Raw genomic sequence first — 16,165 nt, 5'->3', positions numbered from 1 at the left:
TCTCAACGTGCTGGGACTATAGGCATGAGCCACTGTACCCAGCCTGTTGTTTTTTATTAATGGAAACTTACTAGAAAACTGACAAAATCCAGGCCGGGCGTGGTGGTTTGCCCCTGTAATCCCACCACTTTGGGAGGCCAGGGCAGGTGAATCACCTGATGTAAGGAGTTTGAGACCAGCCTGACCAACATGGTGAAACCCTGTCTCTACTAAAAATACAAAAATTAGCTGGGTGTGGTGGTGCACACCTGTAATCCCAGCTACTAGGGAGACTGAGGTAGGAGAATCACCTGAACCCGGGAGGCGGAGGTTGCAGTGAGCCGAGATCGCGCCATTGTACCCCAGCCTGGGCAACAAGAGCGAAACTCGGTGTTGGTCTTGGAAAACAAACAAACAAATCTGACAAAATCTCAAAGATAATTATAACCCTTAGGGGTCCCAGATTTCTCCTCCTCAGGAAATGGCAAGGGGGTGTGGAGAGAGGCCGCCCGCTTTGGCTGGCTTAAGTTTCCTTCCCACAACCCTTTCTGGAGAAACTCTAAATGCCCCCATTTTTTAGTCCTGGAAATTTCCCTATCTGCACCCCCTGCCCTGTAGCTTAGGCTATTCAGCAGAGATTTGCAGGCTCCAGCAGGCGTCGGACTTACAGAGGCAAATGTGACCATGTAAATTCCCGGGCCCACCCGTGACAGAGAGCGTGTGATTCAGCAGGCCTCCTGTGAGGCTGGAGGTTTTAAACCCGCGTCCCGTGATTGGGATGGGGATTGAGGACCATATTCCGCGCTTGGCCACCAGAGGGCGCAGCGGGCTGGGCTCAGCGGTCCCCCTTTGAGAGCTTGTGTCTCTAGACAGGTTGCTGTAATCAAGGATTTGCTGGTTAGACAACAGGCAAGGGGTGAGCTGGGTCCCCTTGGGCAGAAGCCTAGGGAAGGAAGCCCGACAACAGGAAAGAGGCTCATATCTGGTACTGGGCACATGGCTGGGCCTTGGTCCTCGGGCCCCTGGACTTCAGAGCTCAGAGGGGCCAGGGCCAGGCCTGGCCTGGAATCTGGATGGACCTGTTCTGCCTTAGGGCACGCCATTTACCCAGTCCTGAGCTCAGAGAGCGTCTGTCGTTCCCGTGGGAAAACCGAGACAGGGGCAAGGGCTCAGTGGCAACTGCTCTGCCTTCCAGACCAGGGCTCTGTCTTGCCGGGGCTGGGGCACAGGGTGGACCCCAGGAAGTTCTGCTATGAGTCAGCTCCGAGTGCTCAGGGGACGGGACAGAGGCTGCTGGCCGGGGAAGGATGCCGGCCGGCGGTACCTACTTCCGCAGCTGCGGGTAGCCCTGCCTGGTGATTCAGCTTCCCTCTGAGGGTCCCCAGGTGGCGCCGCCCTGGACTGGGAGGCTGAGGAGGATGCTGGGGCTACGGAGGGGCGGTGGAGGTGCCTTAAGGGACTCCGTAATCCAGCTCTGCTGGATGCTGAGGTTCTACGATAATTGTGGCCAGAGATCAGGTGGGCGCGAGACTAGTCCTGGGATGGAGCCTGTGGGCCCCTCCTCACTACCCTGCTTCTTGAAGATAGCCTGGGCGGCTGTGCGGGATACCCCAGTGTCTCCAGCAATGCGCGTTGATCTCCATGGGGGGCTCGCCTTGGCGCTGGGTGGGAAGAGACCTGCTGGCGAAGAGAGGCTGACCACACCAGCTTGGGGTGGGGCTCTACTGGGCAGATGCACAGGCCCGGGGCAGAGGAGGGCTGATGGGGGAAATGCCAGGCCGATGGGGGAGGGGCTGTGAGCGGGAGGTGTTGGGGCGGGGCGAGACCTCCCTCCCGGCTCCGGGAGCGGGGCCTGGCGGGGGTGCTCAGCCCAATTTTCCGTGTAGGGAGCGGGCGGCGGCGGCGGCGGCGGAGGAGGCAGAGGCAGAGGCGGAGCCAAGAGCGCACCACCGCGCCCGCCGTGCCGGGCCTGAGCTGGAGCCGGGCGTGAGTCGCAGCAGGAGCCACAGCCGGAGTCACAGCCGCAGCCAGAGCCGCAGTCAAAGCCTCCGAGAGCAGGAGTTGGAGCGCAGGCCCTGCTGGAACCGCGCCTAGCTCGCCGCCAGGCACCGGCCGGAGCACGGGCGGTGGTGTCAGCTCACTGCCCGGGCAGTGTGGGAGACAGCGAGCCCGCGACCCCCCAGGCCGGGCACCATCAGGCGCGGAGCCCGGATCGCCCCCCTGCCAGACCTGGTCACGGCCAGGAGTTCCCAGGGTCTCTGCGCGCACCCTAATGACCTGGGGACCGAAGAGAAAAAAGGAACGAAGATTTCATCTAAAAGCATAGCGTGGGCACTAGGCGAAGAGGCGAGTGGAGACCACCTGGCACGGGGCAGAGGTGCCTGGAGCCCATGCTTGAGCATCGGAGACCCTGGCATCCTAGCAGCCGCGACCTTGGTTCTACCCTGTCTGAGTTGGAAACACAGCTTAGCTCCTAGACATCGCTGGCACAGGCCTGGCACAAGTAAGCAGTGTTCTCACCTGTCTGAAACGGGACACGGGGTCGGAGGAACCAGGATCTAGCCTGGCCCCAAGCGGAGATCTCTGGTGGCCCAGAGGTGGTCATTGGGGAGCCTACCTCCTGCCCTAGCCCCACTGGTGCGGATGTGCCGCTGCCCACCGGAGCACCATGATGGCAGGATGACCTCAACCGAAGTAGCAGCAGCAGCTGGTGGTGCTCGGGCGGCTGGGCCCCCCGAGTGGCCCCCTGGCAGCCCTCAGGCCCTCCGGCAGCCTGGCCGGGCCCGGGTGGCCATTGCAGCACTGGTGTGGCTGCTGGCCGGAGCCAGCATGTCAAGCCTCAACAAGTGGATCTTCACAGTGCACGGCTTTGGGCGGCCCCTGCTGCTGTCCGCGCTGCACATGCTGGTGGCAGCCCTGGCATGCCACCGGGGGGCACGGCGCCCCATGCCAGGCGGCACTCGCTGCCGAGTCCTACTGCTCAGCCTCACCTTCGGCACTTCCATGGCCTGCGGCAACGTGGGCCTAAGGGCTGTGCCCTTGGACCTGGCACAACTAGTCACTACCACGACGCCTCTGTTCACCCTGGCCCTGTCAGCACTGCTGCTGGGCCGCCGCCACCACCCGCTGCAGTTGGTGGCCATGGGTCCGCTCTGCCTGGGGGCCGCCTGCAGCCTGGCTGGAGAGTTCCGGACACCCCCCACTGGCTGTGGCTTCCTGCTGGCAGCCACCTGCCTCCGCGGACTCAAGTCGGTTCAGCAAAGTAAGTGCCTGGGTGGTCAACTGAGAAGGTGGGGATCCGGGTGGGTGTGTGGCCTGGATGGCCCTGTGAGGGGTATGGCTGTTGTCCCATTTTACAGATAAGGAAACTGAGGTTCATGGCTGTAGAGGAAGCAGAACTGAGGCTCAGAGAGGGCCAATAGCTCAGTGAGTTCCAGGCCCCAAACTCAGGCTCTGGAGGCCCAACTCGTGTTTATTTGTTTATTTACTTATTTAGACAGGGTCTGGCTCTGTCGCCCAGGCTAGAGTGCAGTGGTAAGATCTCAGCTCACTACAGCCTCTGCATCCCGAGTTCAAGCGATTCTTCTGCCTCTGCCTCCCAAGTAAGTGGGACTACAGGTGTCCACCACCATGCTAAGATAATTTTTGTATTTTTATTAGAGAAGGCATTTTACCATGTTGGCCAGGGTGGTCTTGAACTCCTGACCTCCCAAGGTGCTAGGATTAGTGTGTGAGTCACTGCACCAGGCCAGCTTTTTTTTTTTTTTTTGTATAGACACAGGGTCTTGCTATGTTGCCCAGGTGGGTCTTGAACTCCTGGCCTCAGTGATCCTCCTACCTCAGCCTCCTGAAGTTCTGGAATTACAAATGGGTATTTAGTGATAGCCAGTGATCTATGCTTTGACTAGCCCTTTATCTCACTGTTTTGTTCCCATTTGATAGATGAAGAGGCTTGCTCTGGGCCATGTGGCCAGTGAGCAACAGAGGCAAGATCTGAACCCAGATAGGAGGACTCCATCCTTCCAAGAGATGTGGCCTAAGGCTTTAGACCCAGAGGAAAGCCAGAAAGCATGGGCCAGGGAGCGAAAAGGAGGTAAAGCCTTGAGTTGGGATTTGGAAGGTCAGGGTTCAGGCCTAAGTCTGGAGAGGGTTGATGTTTACCGGGAGCTACAGTGTGACAGGCTTGGTGCTGGGTGTTGACCTTGAGTTGTCATGGCAACCACCAACATTATCCCCATTTTACAGATGATGGGACTAAGACCCAGAGAAGTTCATGATTTGACAGGCCCGGCATGGTGTCTCATGCCTGTAATCCCAGCACTTTGGGAGGCTGAGGCGGGAGGACTCTTGAGGCCAGGAGCTCAAGACCAGCCTGGCCAACATGGTGAAACCCTGTATTTATTAAAAATACAAAAATTGGGGCCAGGTGCGGTGGCTCACGCCTGTAATTCCAGCACTTTGGGAGGCTGAGATGGGTGGATGAGGTCAGGAGTTCAAGAAGAGCCTGACCAAGATGGTGAAACCCCATCTCTACTAAAAATACAAAAAAATTAACCGGGTGCCATGGCAGGCGCCTGTAATCCCAGCTACTTGGGAGGCTGAGGCAGGAGAATAGCTTGAACCCGGGCGGCAGAGGTTGCAGGGAGCCAAGATCGCCCTACTGCATTCCAGCCTAGATGACGAGTGAGACTCCATCTCAAAAAAAAAAAAAACAAAAAAAAAAAAAACTGGGCTGGGCGCGGTGGCTCACAGCTGTAATCCCAGCACTTCGGGAGGCCAAGGCTGGTGGACCACCTGAGGTCAGGAGTTTGAGACCAGCCTGGCCAACATGGGGAAACCCAGTCTCTACTGAAAATACAAAAATTAGCTGAGCGTGATTGTGGGTGCCTGTAATCCCAGCTACTCAGGAGGCTGAGGCGAGAGAATCACTTGAACCCAGGAGGCAGAGGTTGCAGTGAGCCGAGATCACGCTATTGCACTCCAGCCTGGGTAACAAGAGCGAAACTCTGTCTCAAAAAAAAAAAAAAAAAAAAAAAACAGCTGGGCCTGGTGGCGTGCACCTGTAATCCCAACTACTGGGGAGGCTGAGGCATAAGAATTGCTTGAACTCAGGAGAAGGAGGTTGCAGTGAGCCAAGATCATGCCACTGCACTCCAGCCTGGGTGACAGAACGAGACTCTGTCTCAAAAAAAAGAAAGAAGTTCGGCCCAGCGCAGTGGCGCACACCTGTAATCCCAGCACTTTGGGAGGCCGAGGTGGAAAGATCATGAAGTCAGGAGATCAAGACCATCCTGGCCAATGTGGTGAAACCCTGTCTCTACTAAAAATACAAAAATTAGCTGGGCGTGGCAGTGCGTGCCTGTAATCCCTGCTACTTGGGAAGCTGAGGCAGGAGAATCACTTGAACCCAGGAGGCAGAGGTTGCAGTGAGCCGAGATCACGCCACTGCACTCCAGCCTAGGGACAGAGGGGGACTCCGTCTCAAAAAAAAGAAAAGAACAAAGAACAAAGAAAGAAAGAAGTTCATGATTTGCACAGAGGTCACAGGGTCCCTAATGACGTGAAGCATGGTCTATGTGACTGCAGCAGGGCTCTGGGCAGTTTAGGGTAGAGGTTCCAGGCCCAGACCCGCTAGATCATTCTGCCTCAGGGCTGGCTTCCCGCCTTTCCTACTGAGGAGCATCTGAGTCGCAGCCTCTACCCTTTCTCTGCCTCAACTCAAGGAGACATAGGGGAGGCCAGGGTGCTCACTCAGGGTGGGGAGGTCTGGGTTCCAACCATACCTTTGCTCATATTTGCTGGGCAACCTTGGACAGATCAGGATTTTATCTGGGCCTCACTTTCCTCATCTGTCAGTGGAGGAGAGTTGGAGTTGATGGAGTCCAAGGGGCCTCTTGCTCTCCCTTCCTGCCCTGAGATCCTGTGACCCAGGCCTGGGAGAAGGAAGTGGGCACTCCAAGAATGCTGGGCTGGGGTTGATGGCAGCCCGCAGCCAGGGAAGATTGAAGTCAGAGTTCAGCCCTGCCCTGGCATATTCAGAGCTGGGACACAGAGGCCCTGTCTCTATCCTCCCTGGCCCTGAGGCAGGGCCAAAACCCAGTTCTATTTTTTGCCCTCAGGTTACATGATAGCTGGAGGCTGAACACAGGCATGAGCTCTGGGCTTGAGTCTGCACTGGGAAACCTGACCTATGGGCGCCCCCGTGCAGGACACAGTGCTGTGAAGGTCCTAACCTCAAGGCCTGTGCTGCCCCTGCTGAGAAACAGTCAGTGCTCCTCACACTGGGACCCAGGCAGCCCCAACCTTCAGGAGGGGTTATGGCTGGCCAGGCCTCAGGCACTTGGGCATGGAGTGGCATGTGCCTGGCCTCGGGCTGCATCTTGACTCCTGCCAGTTCCTTCCTTACCTCCCTCCCCAGTCTTAACTCCCTGACCCCTGGGGAGGTTGGGTCCTTGCTCTAGACTCCTGAAGCACCCTCTGCTCACCCCATCATGGCTCCAAATGCCATGTACGATTGCCACCTGGTTACATGTCTGCTGTCTGCCAGACAGATTTGGGCAACTCTGTGTTCCTGGAACCTAGCCCCGGGGCCTGACAGAGGGTACATACTTTGTAAATTATAATTTTAAAATTTTATTTTATTATTATTTTTTTGAGACAATCTCTGTCGCCCAGGCTGGAATGCAGCAGCACAATCTCGGCTCACTGCAACCTCTGCCTCCTGGGTTCAAGCAATTCTTGTGCCTCAGCCTCCTGAGTAGCTAAGACTATAGGCTTATGCCACCATGCCTGGCTAATTTTTTTTTTTTTTTTTTTTTTTTTTGTAGAAACAGGGGCTCACTATGTTGCCCAGGCGGTCTCAAACCCTTAGCCTCAAATGATCTTCCCTCCGGGCCTCCCAAAGTGCTGGAATTACAGGTGTGAGCCAACATGCCCAGATGGATAGATTTATTGATGGCTCTGACAGGCGAGCCGATCTCAGAGAATGGTTGGGCTGCATGGTTCAGGAGGGAGTTTAGGGGGCTGGAGGCCCCACTAACAGAGATGGGAGCCCTGCAGAGATGGGGAGGAACAGACTTGAGCCAGGGCCTGAGATAGTTTTTTTTTTTTGCTCATTTGTTTGTTTATGAGAGGGTCTTTCTCTGTCATCTAGGCTGGAGGACAGTGGCTCACTGCAGCCTCAATTTCCCAGCCTCCGGCAATCCTCCCACCTCAGCCTCCCAAGTAGCTGAGACTATAGGTGCACCTCCATGCCAAGCTAATTTTTGTATTTTTTGTATAAATAGGGTTTCATCATGTTGCCCAGGCTGATCTCCAACTCCTAGACTCAAGTGATTTACCCACCTCGGCCTAAAGTGCTGGGATTACGGGCATGAGCCACCACACCCGGCCTGAGATAGGTTTTGAACAAAAGGAGGTTTCTACAGCAAGAGGCTCCTGGAGAGGCACCAGGGCCAGATTCAGACTCAAGTGTATGTGGCTGATGCCAGCTCCATTCCTGAGAGCAGAGTTTGTGGGAGCAGAGGGCAAGTATCCAGAAAGAAGGCTGGGCATGCTGGCTCACGCCTGTAATCCCAGCACTTTGGGAGGCCAAGGCAGGCAGATGACTTGAGGTCAGGAGTTTGAGACCAGCCTGGCCAGCATGGTGAAACCCTGTCTCTACTAAAAATACAACAAAATTAGCTGGGCATGCTGGTGCATGCCTGTAATCCCAGCTACTCGGAGGCTGAGGTAGGAGAATCTCTTGAACCGGGGAGGTGGAGGTTGCAGTGAGCCGAGATATCACACCACTGCACCTAGCCTGCGTGACAGACTGAGACTCCATCTCAAAAAAAAAAAAAAAAAAAAAAAAAAAAAAAAAAAGGTCAGGCGCGGTGGCTCACACCTGTAATCCCAGCACTTTGGGAGGCCGAGGCGGATCACAAGGTCAGGAGATCGAGACCATCTTGGCTAACATGGTGAAACCCCGTCTCTACTAAAAAATACAAAAAATTAGCCAGGTGTGGTGGCGGGCGCCTGTAGTCCCAGCTACTTGGGAGGCTGAGGCAGGAGAATGGCGTGAACCCGGGAGGTGGAGCTTGCAGTGAGCTCGAGATCGTGCTACTGCACTCCAGCCTGGGTGACAGAGCGAGACTCTATCTCAAAAAAACAAACAAACAAACAAAAAAAGTATCCAGAAAGAGGAGAGCCCAGACAGCTGCCGGCAGGGCCAGCGGCTTCCCTCCTTCCTGGGCCAGTTGTAGGCCCAGGGGGCCTGCACAAGGAGAGTGCCGTCTTCCTACTCACAGAAAGGGTGGGAAGTGGGGCGCCAACCTGCTGAGCTTGCTCTCAGCTGGACCCCCCCCGCCCCACATCACAGAGCAGGCGGACTCAACCCCTGTCCTCTGAGCTCTCAGGCTGTGTGTGATGGGGGAGATGCACTCAGATATAGAGAGCACAATGGCAAAAGAGAAGTTCTAGAGTCAAGGTGGTCACAGGTGTTGGGGAGCGGTTGCTTCTTCCTAGGGAGCCCTGAGAAGGCTGCCTAGGGGAAGAGGCATGCAGTGAGGATGACAACAATGTAACCATGAGAGCAAGCATTTGTCGGGGCCTCCCTAGGTGCCCATACCATGCCCAGCTCTTCATACTGCTGGAGGAGGAAAGGGTGATCTGGGAATGGGAAACAGGCTGTCCCAGGGCACGGAGTGTCAGCCAGCAGGAGCGGGGTGTGGGGATCATGCCAGCTGCCGGGGTGAGCTGGCATCAAGGGCATCACACAGGGCATCAGGCCCCGTGTTCAGCACGTCACATGTGAGGGAGATGTTGCTACCTGAACCACACTACTCACAAGGAGACTGAGGCGTGCAGAGAGAGACAGTGTCACACTGCCCGTGAAAGAGCAAAAGGGACAAGCCAATAGCAAGCAGACAGGGTTTAGAGAAGGGTCAGCTGTTATCTGTGGCAGAAACCTGGGCATGTTCCACTAGAAGGAGAGGTGGCAATGAGGCAGGACAAACAGGCTGACACTTTGGGGTCCCCAGGTAGAAGTCAGTTGCCGCCTCTGACAGCGACTCGCCGCCCTTTCCCTGGGCTGCAGGAAGGGGAGGTGGAGGAGTGGGTGGGATGTACCATGGGTGTGAGGAGATGGGTGGGAAGGTTAGGACATTCCTGCCTGACTGCCTTGCAGAGGGTGAAATTTGCCAAAGGTGAAGTTCACCTGAAAACTCACACGCCTTCCTGTGATGGGACGTTTAATGTGGAAGCCACAGGCAGCTCATAACAGTGTTAACTTTTGAGCCTGCGAGCAGGAGGCATTCTCATTATCTGTTCATTTCTAGAAACGTTTCAGCCAGAGGGACTGTTTGTTGCCTAGAGAACAAAGCTAAAACATCAGAATGAAATTGAGAGAGAAATAACATTTCCTATTCTAAGCATAGCCTATGAGTAAGCATCTCTGTGGCTTTTTGGAAAGTGTGTATCAGAAAATGCATAGAGGCTCGCAGAGGCCTGGGAGGGGACCTGTGTTGACTACTCATCTCTCTCCACTAACTTGGCGAAGGCCCCATGCCATCCTTGCCCTTATGCAAATAATGTCATTTCAGCCGGGCGCGATGGTTCACACCTGTAATCCCAGCACTTTGGGAGGCCAAGCTGAGCAGATTGCTTGAGTCTAGGAGTTTGAGACCAGCCTGGGTGAACCAGATGATGAAACCCCATCTCTACAAAAAATTTTCAGGGGTGATGGTGCATGCCTGTAGCCCCAGCTACTTGGGAGGCTGAGGCAGGAGGATCGCTTGAGCTCGGAAGGCAGAGGTTGTAGTAAACTGACATTGTGCCACTACACTCCAGCCTGGGCAACAGAATCAGACCCTGTCTCAAATAATAATAATAATAATAATGTCATTTCACCTGGGCACCCCTTTTTGAATTGGCTGATGGTGGCACGTGTACACGCAGGTACACACAGATATACAGTCAGACATAGGCAAAGCAGCAAGATCCTCTCTTCCCTTACAAAGTGAAAAGGTTTCCTCTTAGTCCTGGATTCATCTTGACAAGCCCCAGTATTAGCAGGAAAAAAAAAAAAAAAATGCTGATTATCAGTTATAAACAGTGAGTGAGAGCCAAGATCCCACAATGACCTTTTGTTCCCTTGTCACTCCAGTGGTCATAAGTGAATGAAGCAATGAATGGGTCACCCTTTTGACCCAATTTATTATTTTCTTTTATAAATTCTTCTTTTTTAATGCAAAGGCCCCCATGTAGCTAGTAAGTGGCAGAGCTGGGACCCTCTGCTGGCCTGCCCTTTCATGGTGGCTGGAACTGCAGTGTGGGAGTAATAAGGGCTGTGGCCCGGGTGGTTGGGGCCAGTTGATGCAGTCTTCGAAGCTGGGTTAAGAACCTTGGGCTGGGTGCGCTGGCTCACGCCTGTAATCCCAGCACTTTGGGAGGATGAGGTGGGAGGATCACCTGAGGTCAGGAGTTCAAGACCAGCCTGGCCAACATGGCGAAACCCCATCTCTACTAAAAATACAAAAATTAACCAGATGTGGTGGTGTGTGCCTGTGATCCCAGCTACTTGGGAGGCTGAGGCAAGAGAATCACTTGAACCCGGGAGGCAGAGGTTGCAGCAAGCCGAGAGGCAGAGGTTGCAGCAAGCCGAGATCATGCTACCACACTCCAGCCTGGGCAACAGAGCAAGACTCTGTCTCAGGAAAAAAAAAAAAAAAAAAAAAAAAAAAAGAACCTAGGACCTTCAGGGCCAGGGCAGCCCCTGAAGATTTATTTTTATATTTTGGAGACAGGGTCTTGCTCTGGTCACTGAAGTAGACTGCAGTAGCATCACCATAGCTCACTATAGCCTTCCTCAAGGCTCAGGTGATCCTCCTGCCTCAGCCTCTCAAAGTGCTGGGATTACAGGCACAAGCCACTACACCTGGTCGATTTTTTGTTTTTTTTTGAGACAGGGTCGGTCTCTGTTGCCCAGGCTGGAGTGCAATGGTGTGATCTTGGCTCATTGCAACCTCCACCTCCTGAGCTCAAGATCCTCCTGCCTCAGCCTCCTGAGTAGCTGGGACTACAGGCACGTGCCACCACTCCCGGCTAATATTTTGTACTGTAGAGATGGGGTTTTATCACGTTGCCCAGGCGGGTCTCAGACTCCTGGACTCAAGCGGTCTGCCCTCCCAAAGTGCTAGGATTACAGGCATGAGCCACCACACCTGGCCTTTGTAATTTTTTTTCAGCCATTAGTCTTCATACTTATTGATCATTTAGATATCCCAAGCAGATCACTGTTTCAGCTTGTGGGAGGCGGTTTGAAGTGGCTGATAACAGACTTATTTATTTTAGTTTAGTTTTTTATATTTACTGAGCATTTCCCATTTAAGAGCTTTATGTATGCTGTCCTTTAAAATGTTTACAACAACCCCATGATTAGGTTTGATTATTACCCAACTCTCCGGGGGAGGAAACTCAGGCTTACAGAGGTTAAGCGCCTCTCATAAGCCCAGGTCACAGCTAGTCAGGGGTGAACACAGGTCACAAACCCAGGTGGTCTGACTCCAACTCTTGACTGTCACGTTTCAGATCAGGAGCCACTCGCCCTGCCTGAGGGGTCCAGGTAGACTTCTTAGCAGATCGGCCATAGGGGTCTTAGTGGGGTGGCTGGAGGGGGTTGTGTCCCTCTGGGTGCTCATGGTGGTTGTCCTGTTGCAGGTGCCCTGCTGCAGGAGGACAGGCTGGACGCGGTGACCCTGCTCTACGCCACCTCGCTGCCCAGCTTCTGCCTGCTGGCAGGTGCAGCCCTGGTGCTGGAGGCTGGTGTCACCCCACCGCCCGCTGCTGGTGACTCTCGCCTCTGGGCCTGCATCTTGCTCAGCTGCCTCCTGTCTGTTCTCTATAACCTGGCCAGCTTCTCCCTGCTGGCCCTCACCTCTGCCCTCACCGTCCACGTCCTGGGCAACCTCACCGTAGTGGGCAACCTCGTCCTGTCCCGGCTCTTGTTTGGCAGCCGCCTCAGTGCCCTCAGCTACGTGGGCATCGCACTCACTCTTTCAGGAATGTTCCTTTACCACAACTGCGAGTTTGTGGCCTCCTGGGCTGCCCGTCGGGGGCTGTGGCGGAGGGACCAGCCCAGCAAGGGTCTTTGAGACCTAGGGGATCTCAGGAGCCACCTGGGATGGCCCTGGCCTGAATCCAACCCTCAGCCATGGCCATAGGAAGAATGGAAAACAGGGCTGGGCATGGTGGCTCACGCCTATAATCCCAGCACTTCCAGAAGCCGAGATGGATGGGTCATCTGAGACCAGGAGTTTGAGACCAGCCCGGCTAACACGGCAAAACCTCGTCTCTACTAAAAATACAAAAATTAGCTGGGCATGGTGGCGCGCGCCTATAGTCCCAGCTACATGGGAGGCTGAGGTGGGAGGATCACTTGAGCCCTGGAGATCAAGGCTGCAGTGAGCCAAGATCGCGCCACTGCACTCCAGCCTGGGAGACAGAGCGAGACCCTGTCTCAAAAAAAAAAAAAAAAAAAAAAAGTGGAGAACAGGCATGACGTCTGTTGGGGGCCATGGCAGGGAGGGGAGCTTTCTGGAAGGGCTGGCTTGGAGGTTGGAATGGGGACTCCCAGGGAGACCTGCCTCCCATCCCTGCCTGCCTCACCCCTGCCACAGACTCTGCTTACCACTGGATGGTGGGTCCAAGCCTGGCACAGTCCCTGTGCTTGTCAGAGTCATTATGATTAATATCAACTATGATGCCAAAAATTGCTGGGCAGACTTTGAAGACCCAAAGTCTTCAACGTGTTAACGATGACGATGATGATGATTCTTGGCGGTTACACAATCCTTCCTCTTGGAGGGGAGGCAGCTAGGAGGCCCAGCAGGGGGGCTTCTAGGCTGCTGGGCTCCCCTAGGGAGTTGGGGTAGTCTATGCCAACTGCAGGCAGCTGCTGTGGCCTCACCCCTGGGCCCCCCAATTTTGGGTCATCCATCCTCAAATACACTATTTTTGCTTGTATGCCTGTGCCATTTGTTGGGGGTAGAGGGGATATAGGGAGAGTGGGAGGCTTCCCACACAGAAACTAGGACATCCTCACTTACCCTTACCCATCGCGGTCTGTCTGGCCCCCCACCCCGAGCCCAGTGCCATTCCCTCAAATCCCTCCACTGGCCAGGCCACCATTGCCCATCTTCTGGACAGTGGCAGTGGCCTCCCCCTTGCTCTGCCCTGGCCCCTCTACTCCATCTTACACACAGCCCCCTTCACCCAGAGGGATCTCACTAAAACATGTACATTCTGATGCTCCTCACTGCTCCTGGGACAAAGTCAGAATTTCCTACCCCAGACCCCAAGTCCCTCAGGACGTGGCACCTGCAGCCTCACCCAGCTCATCTACCTTCCCCTGGGCTCTGTCTTCCAGCCTCACTGACTTCTTTTGGTTCCCTGTGATACCAGGCCTGCTCAATGAAGCCTTTGCACATGCTGTTCCCTCTGTTCAGTCCCCCATTCCTACAACAACCTCCTCCCTTCTCATGGCTTAAACCCTTGCCTGGAGGAGAAAACCCAAACAATGCAACTCTTTTTAAAAAGAGAAATCCAGGCCGGGCGAGGTGGCTCACGCCTGTAATCCCAGCACTTTGGGAGGCCGAGGCGGGCGGATCATAAGGTCAGGAGATCGAGACCACAGTGAAACCCCGTCTCTACCAAAAATATAAAAAATTAGCCAGGCGCGGTAGTGGGCGCCTGTAGTCCCAGCTACTCAGGAGGCTGAGGCAGGAGAATGGCGTGAACCCGGGAGGCGAAGCTCTCAGTGAGCCGAGATCGCGCCACTGTACTCCAGCCTGGGGGACACAGTGAGACTCCGTCTCAAAAAAAAAAAAAGAGAAATCCAGGCCTGGCGCGATGGCTCACATCTGTAATCCCAGCACTTTGGGAGGCCAAGGTGGGCAGATCACCTGATGTCAGGGGTTCGAGACCAGCCTGGCCAACATGTTGAAACCCCATCTGTACTGAAAATACAAAAAATTAGCCGGGCCTGCTGGCTAATGTGCCTGAGGCAAGAGAAATGCTGGAACCCAGGAGACGGAGGTTGCAGTGAGCCAAGATCGCGCCATTGCACTCCAGCTTGACCAACCAGACCGAAACTCCGTCTCAAAAAAAAAAAGAAAAGAAAAAAAGAAGAAGAAAAGAAAAATCCAGTCACTTGAGGCCAGGTGTTGGAGGCTGCAGTGCACTATGATCATGCTACTGCACTCCAGCCTGGGTGACAGAGCAAGACCGTATCTCTTTGAAAAAAAAAAAAAACAAAGGGCTGATGAGGGTCTTGACAAGGGACTGTGCTCAGGAGGCTTGCAGGGGTGCAGGAGAGCAGGGCTCCCATGTAGGGAACCTAAGACAGGAGTCCCAACCCCCAGAGCTCCCTGACCCGCCAGCCAGTGTCAGCTTTGTTATTTACCTCTGAGCCTTTCCTTGGCACTTGTAACACTTAACTCTCCCCACCCAGCTACCTTTCCTGGAGACCACCTGTTAAAGATGATAAGGACCCAGGCTGGAGTGAGAACACCTGGGACCTAATCCTGCTCTGCCCACCTGACTGGGAGCCTCCCCTCCCTAGGCCTCAGCTTCCAGATCTGCAAAATGGAACTGATGATCCCCTTGGAGAGGGTTCGAATGAGGAGCGCTGAGCAGGGCCAGGAGTGAGGAAGGAGGTGACGGCACCAACTGGCTCTGCTTCTATCTTGGGGTACTCACCCAACCTTTCTGGAAACCATCTGCAAAATGTCTCCCATTTGTGTGAGGAGCAGGAGCTAGACCAGGCTGGGGCTGTGGTCAGGGGAGACTGAGACTCAGGGAGGAATCATTCAGATTCAGTAACCAGAATTCGTAAGGGACCACAGTGCCAGCCAGTGCTAGGCAGGGCTGAGTTAAGGGCCAGCCCACCGCGGGGTGGGAGGTAGGGGGTTGGGGGGGTTAGAGAAGGCCTAGGAGGACTGGTGTGGGGTTTCCTGGCCCCAGGCTCCGCCCAGGCTGCTTTACAGAAGGGGAAGTGGGCCTGGGCTGAGTCACTCATCACCCACCCTCTGACTCAGAGATGCCACTGGCCCAGCCCAGTCTCTGAGCAGCTTGGATACCTCTGGCCTCCACTCTCAGGCTTTGCCAGGCAGGATGGAGGGATGGATGGCTGTGGTCAAATCCTCCTTGGTGACTCAGGACCCTTTCCCATCCAACGGGCACCCACTGCCATAGCAGGGACCTCCCTGTACCACCCTCATTTCTAGGCCTTGTGGGATGCTTGGCTAATGAGTGAGCCTCACGTCAGATTAAAGCCTGCCCCTGGTGGTTGTGGGGACAGGTGATTGGGGTTGTGTGTGACCTGGGAGCTGATTTGTCACCAGATTCAGGACCATTAGATATTGAGGTGATTCCCTCAAGGCCACAGCCAAAGCCATCCCTATCACCCCTCCCAGTAGTGGGCACAGAGAGCACTGGATTGCAAATCAAAAAGCTTGGGTTTGGCAGGATGTGGTGGCTCACGCCTGTAATTCCAGCACTTTGGGAGGCCGAGGGGGGCGGATCACCTGAAGTCAGGAGTTCAGGACCAGCCTGGCCAACATGGTGAAACCCCATCTGTACTAAAAATACAAAAATTAGCCAGGTGTGGTGGCATGTGCCTGTAATCCCAGCTACTCGGGAGGCTGAGGCAGAAGAAGTGCTTGAACCCAGGAGGCAGAGGTTGCATTAAGCCGTGATCATGCCATCACACTCCAGCCTAGGTGGCAGAGCGAAACTTCCTCTCAAAAGCAAAAGCCCAGGTTTGAGTCCTGACCCCTCCTACTTATGATATGACCTCAGGCTGGCCTCTTCCTCTCACAGTATCCTTGGGAGTGAAGATCACCAAGGTAACAGTGGGGAGGGAGGGTCCCATTGAAAGGTCGTTGTCCAGGCCGGGCGTGGTGGCTCAAGCCTGTAATCCTAGCACTTTGGGAGGCCGAGACGGGCAGATCACGAGGTCAGGAGATCGAGACCATCCTGGCGAACACGGTGAAACCCCGTCTCTGCTAAAAAGTACAAAAAAACTACCCGGGCGAGGTGGCGGGCGCCTGTAGTCCCAGCTACTCGGGAGGCTGAGGCAGGAGAATGGCGTGAACCCGGGAGGCGGAGCTTGCAGTGAGCTGAGATCCGGCCACTGCACTCCCGCCTG

At 54.9% G+C, this 16,165-nt stretch overlaps 1 protein-coding gene across 1 annotated transcript; it reads left to right on the top strand.

Annotated features, from left to right (window-relative positions):
* Positions 1-1,094: 1,094 nt before the first annotated feature.
* Positions 1,095-14,294, top strand: SLC35E4 (solute carrier family 35 member E4). Its single transcript, XM_007975425.3, has 3 exons — positions 1,095-1,497; positions 1,866-3,241; positions 11,677-14,294. The coding sequence occupies exons 2-3, from the start codon at positions 2,623-2,625 to the stop codon at positions 12,108-12,110; spliced, it is 1,053 nt and encodes a 350-aa protein (XP_007973616.3). The 5' UTR covers positions 1,095-1,497; positions 1,866-2,622; the 3' UTR covers positions 12,111-14,294.
* The last annotated feature ends 1,871 nt before the right edge of the window (positions 14,295-16,165 follow it).

The sequence above is a fragment of the Chlorocebus sabaeus genome, chromosome 19 (genome assembly GCF_047675955.1).
Source record: "Chlorocebus sabaeus isolate Y175 chromosome 19, mChlSab1.0.hap1, whole genome shotgun sequence".
Lineage (NCBI taxonomy): Eukaryota > Metazoa > Chordata > Mammalia > Primates > Cercopithecidae > Chlorocebus > Chlorocebus sabaeus.
This window is presented reverse-complemented; position numbering and strand designations above follow the sequence as displayed.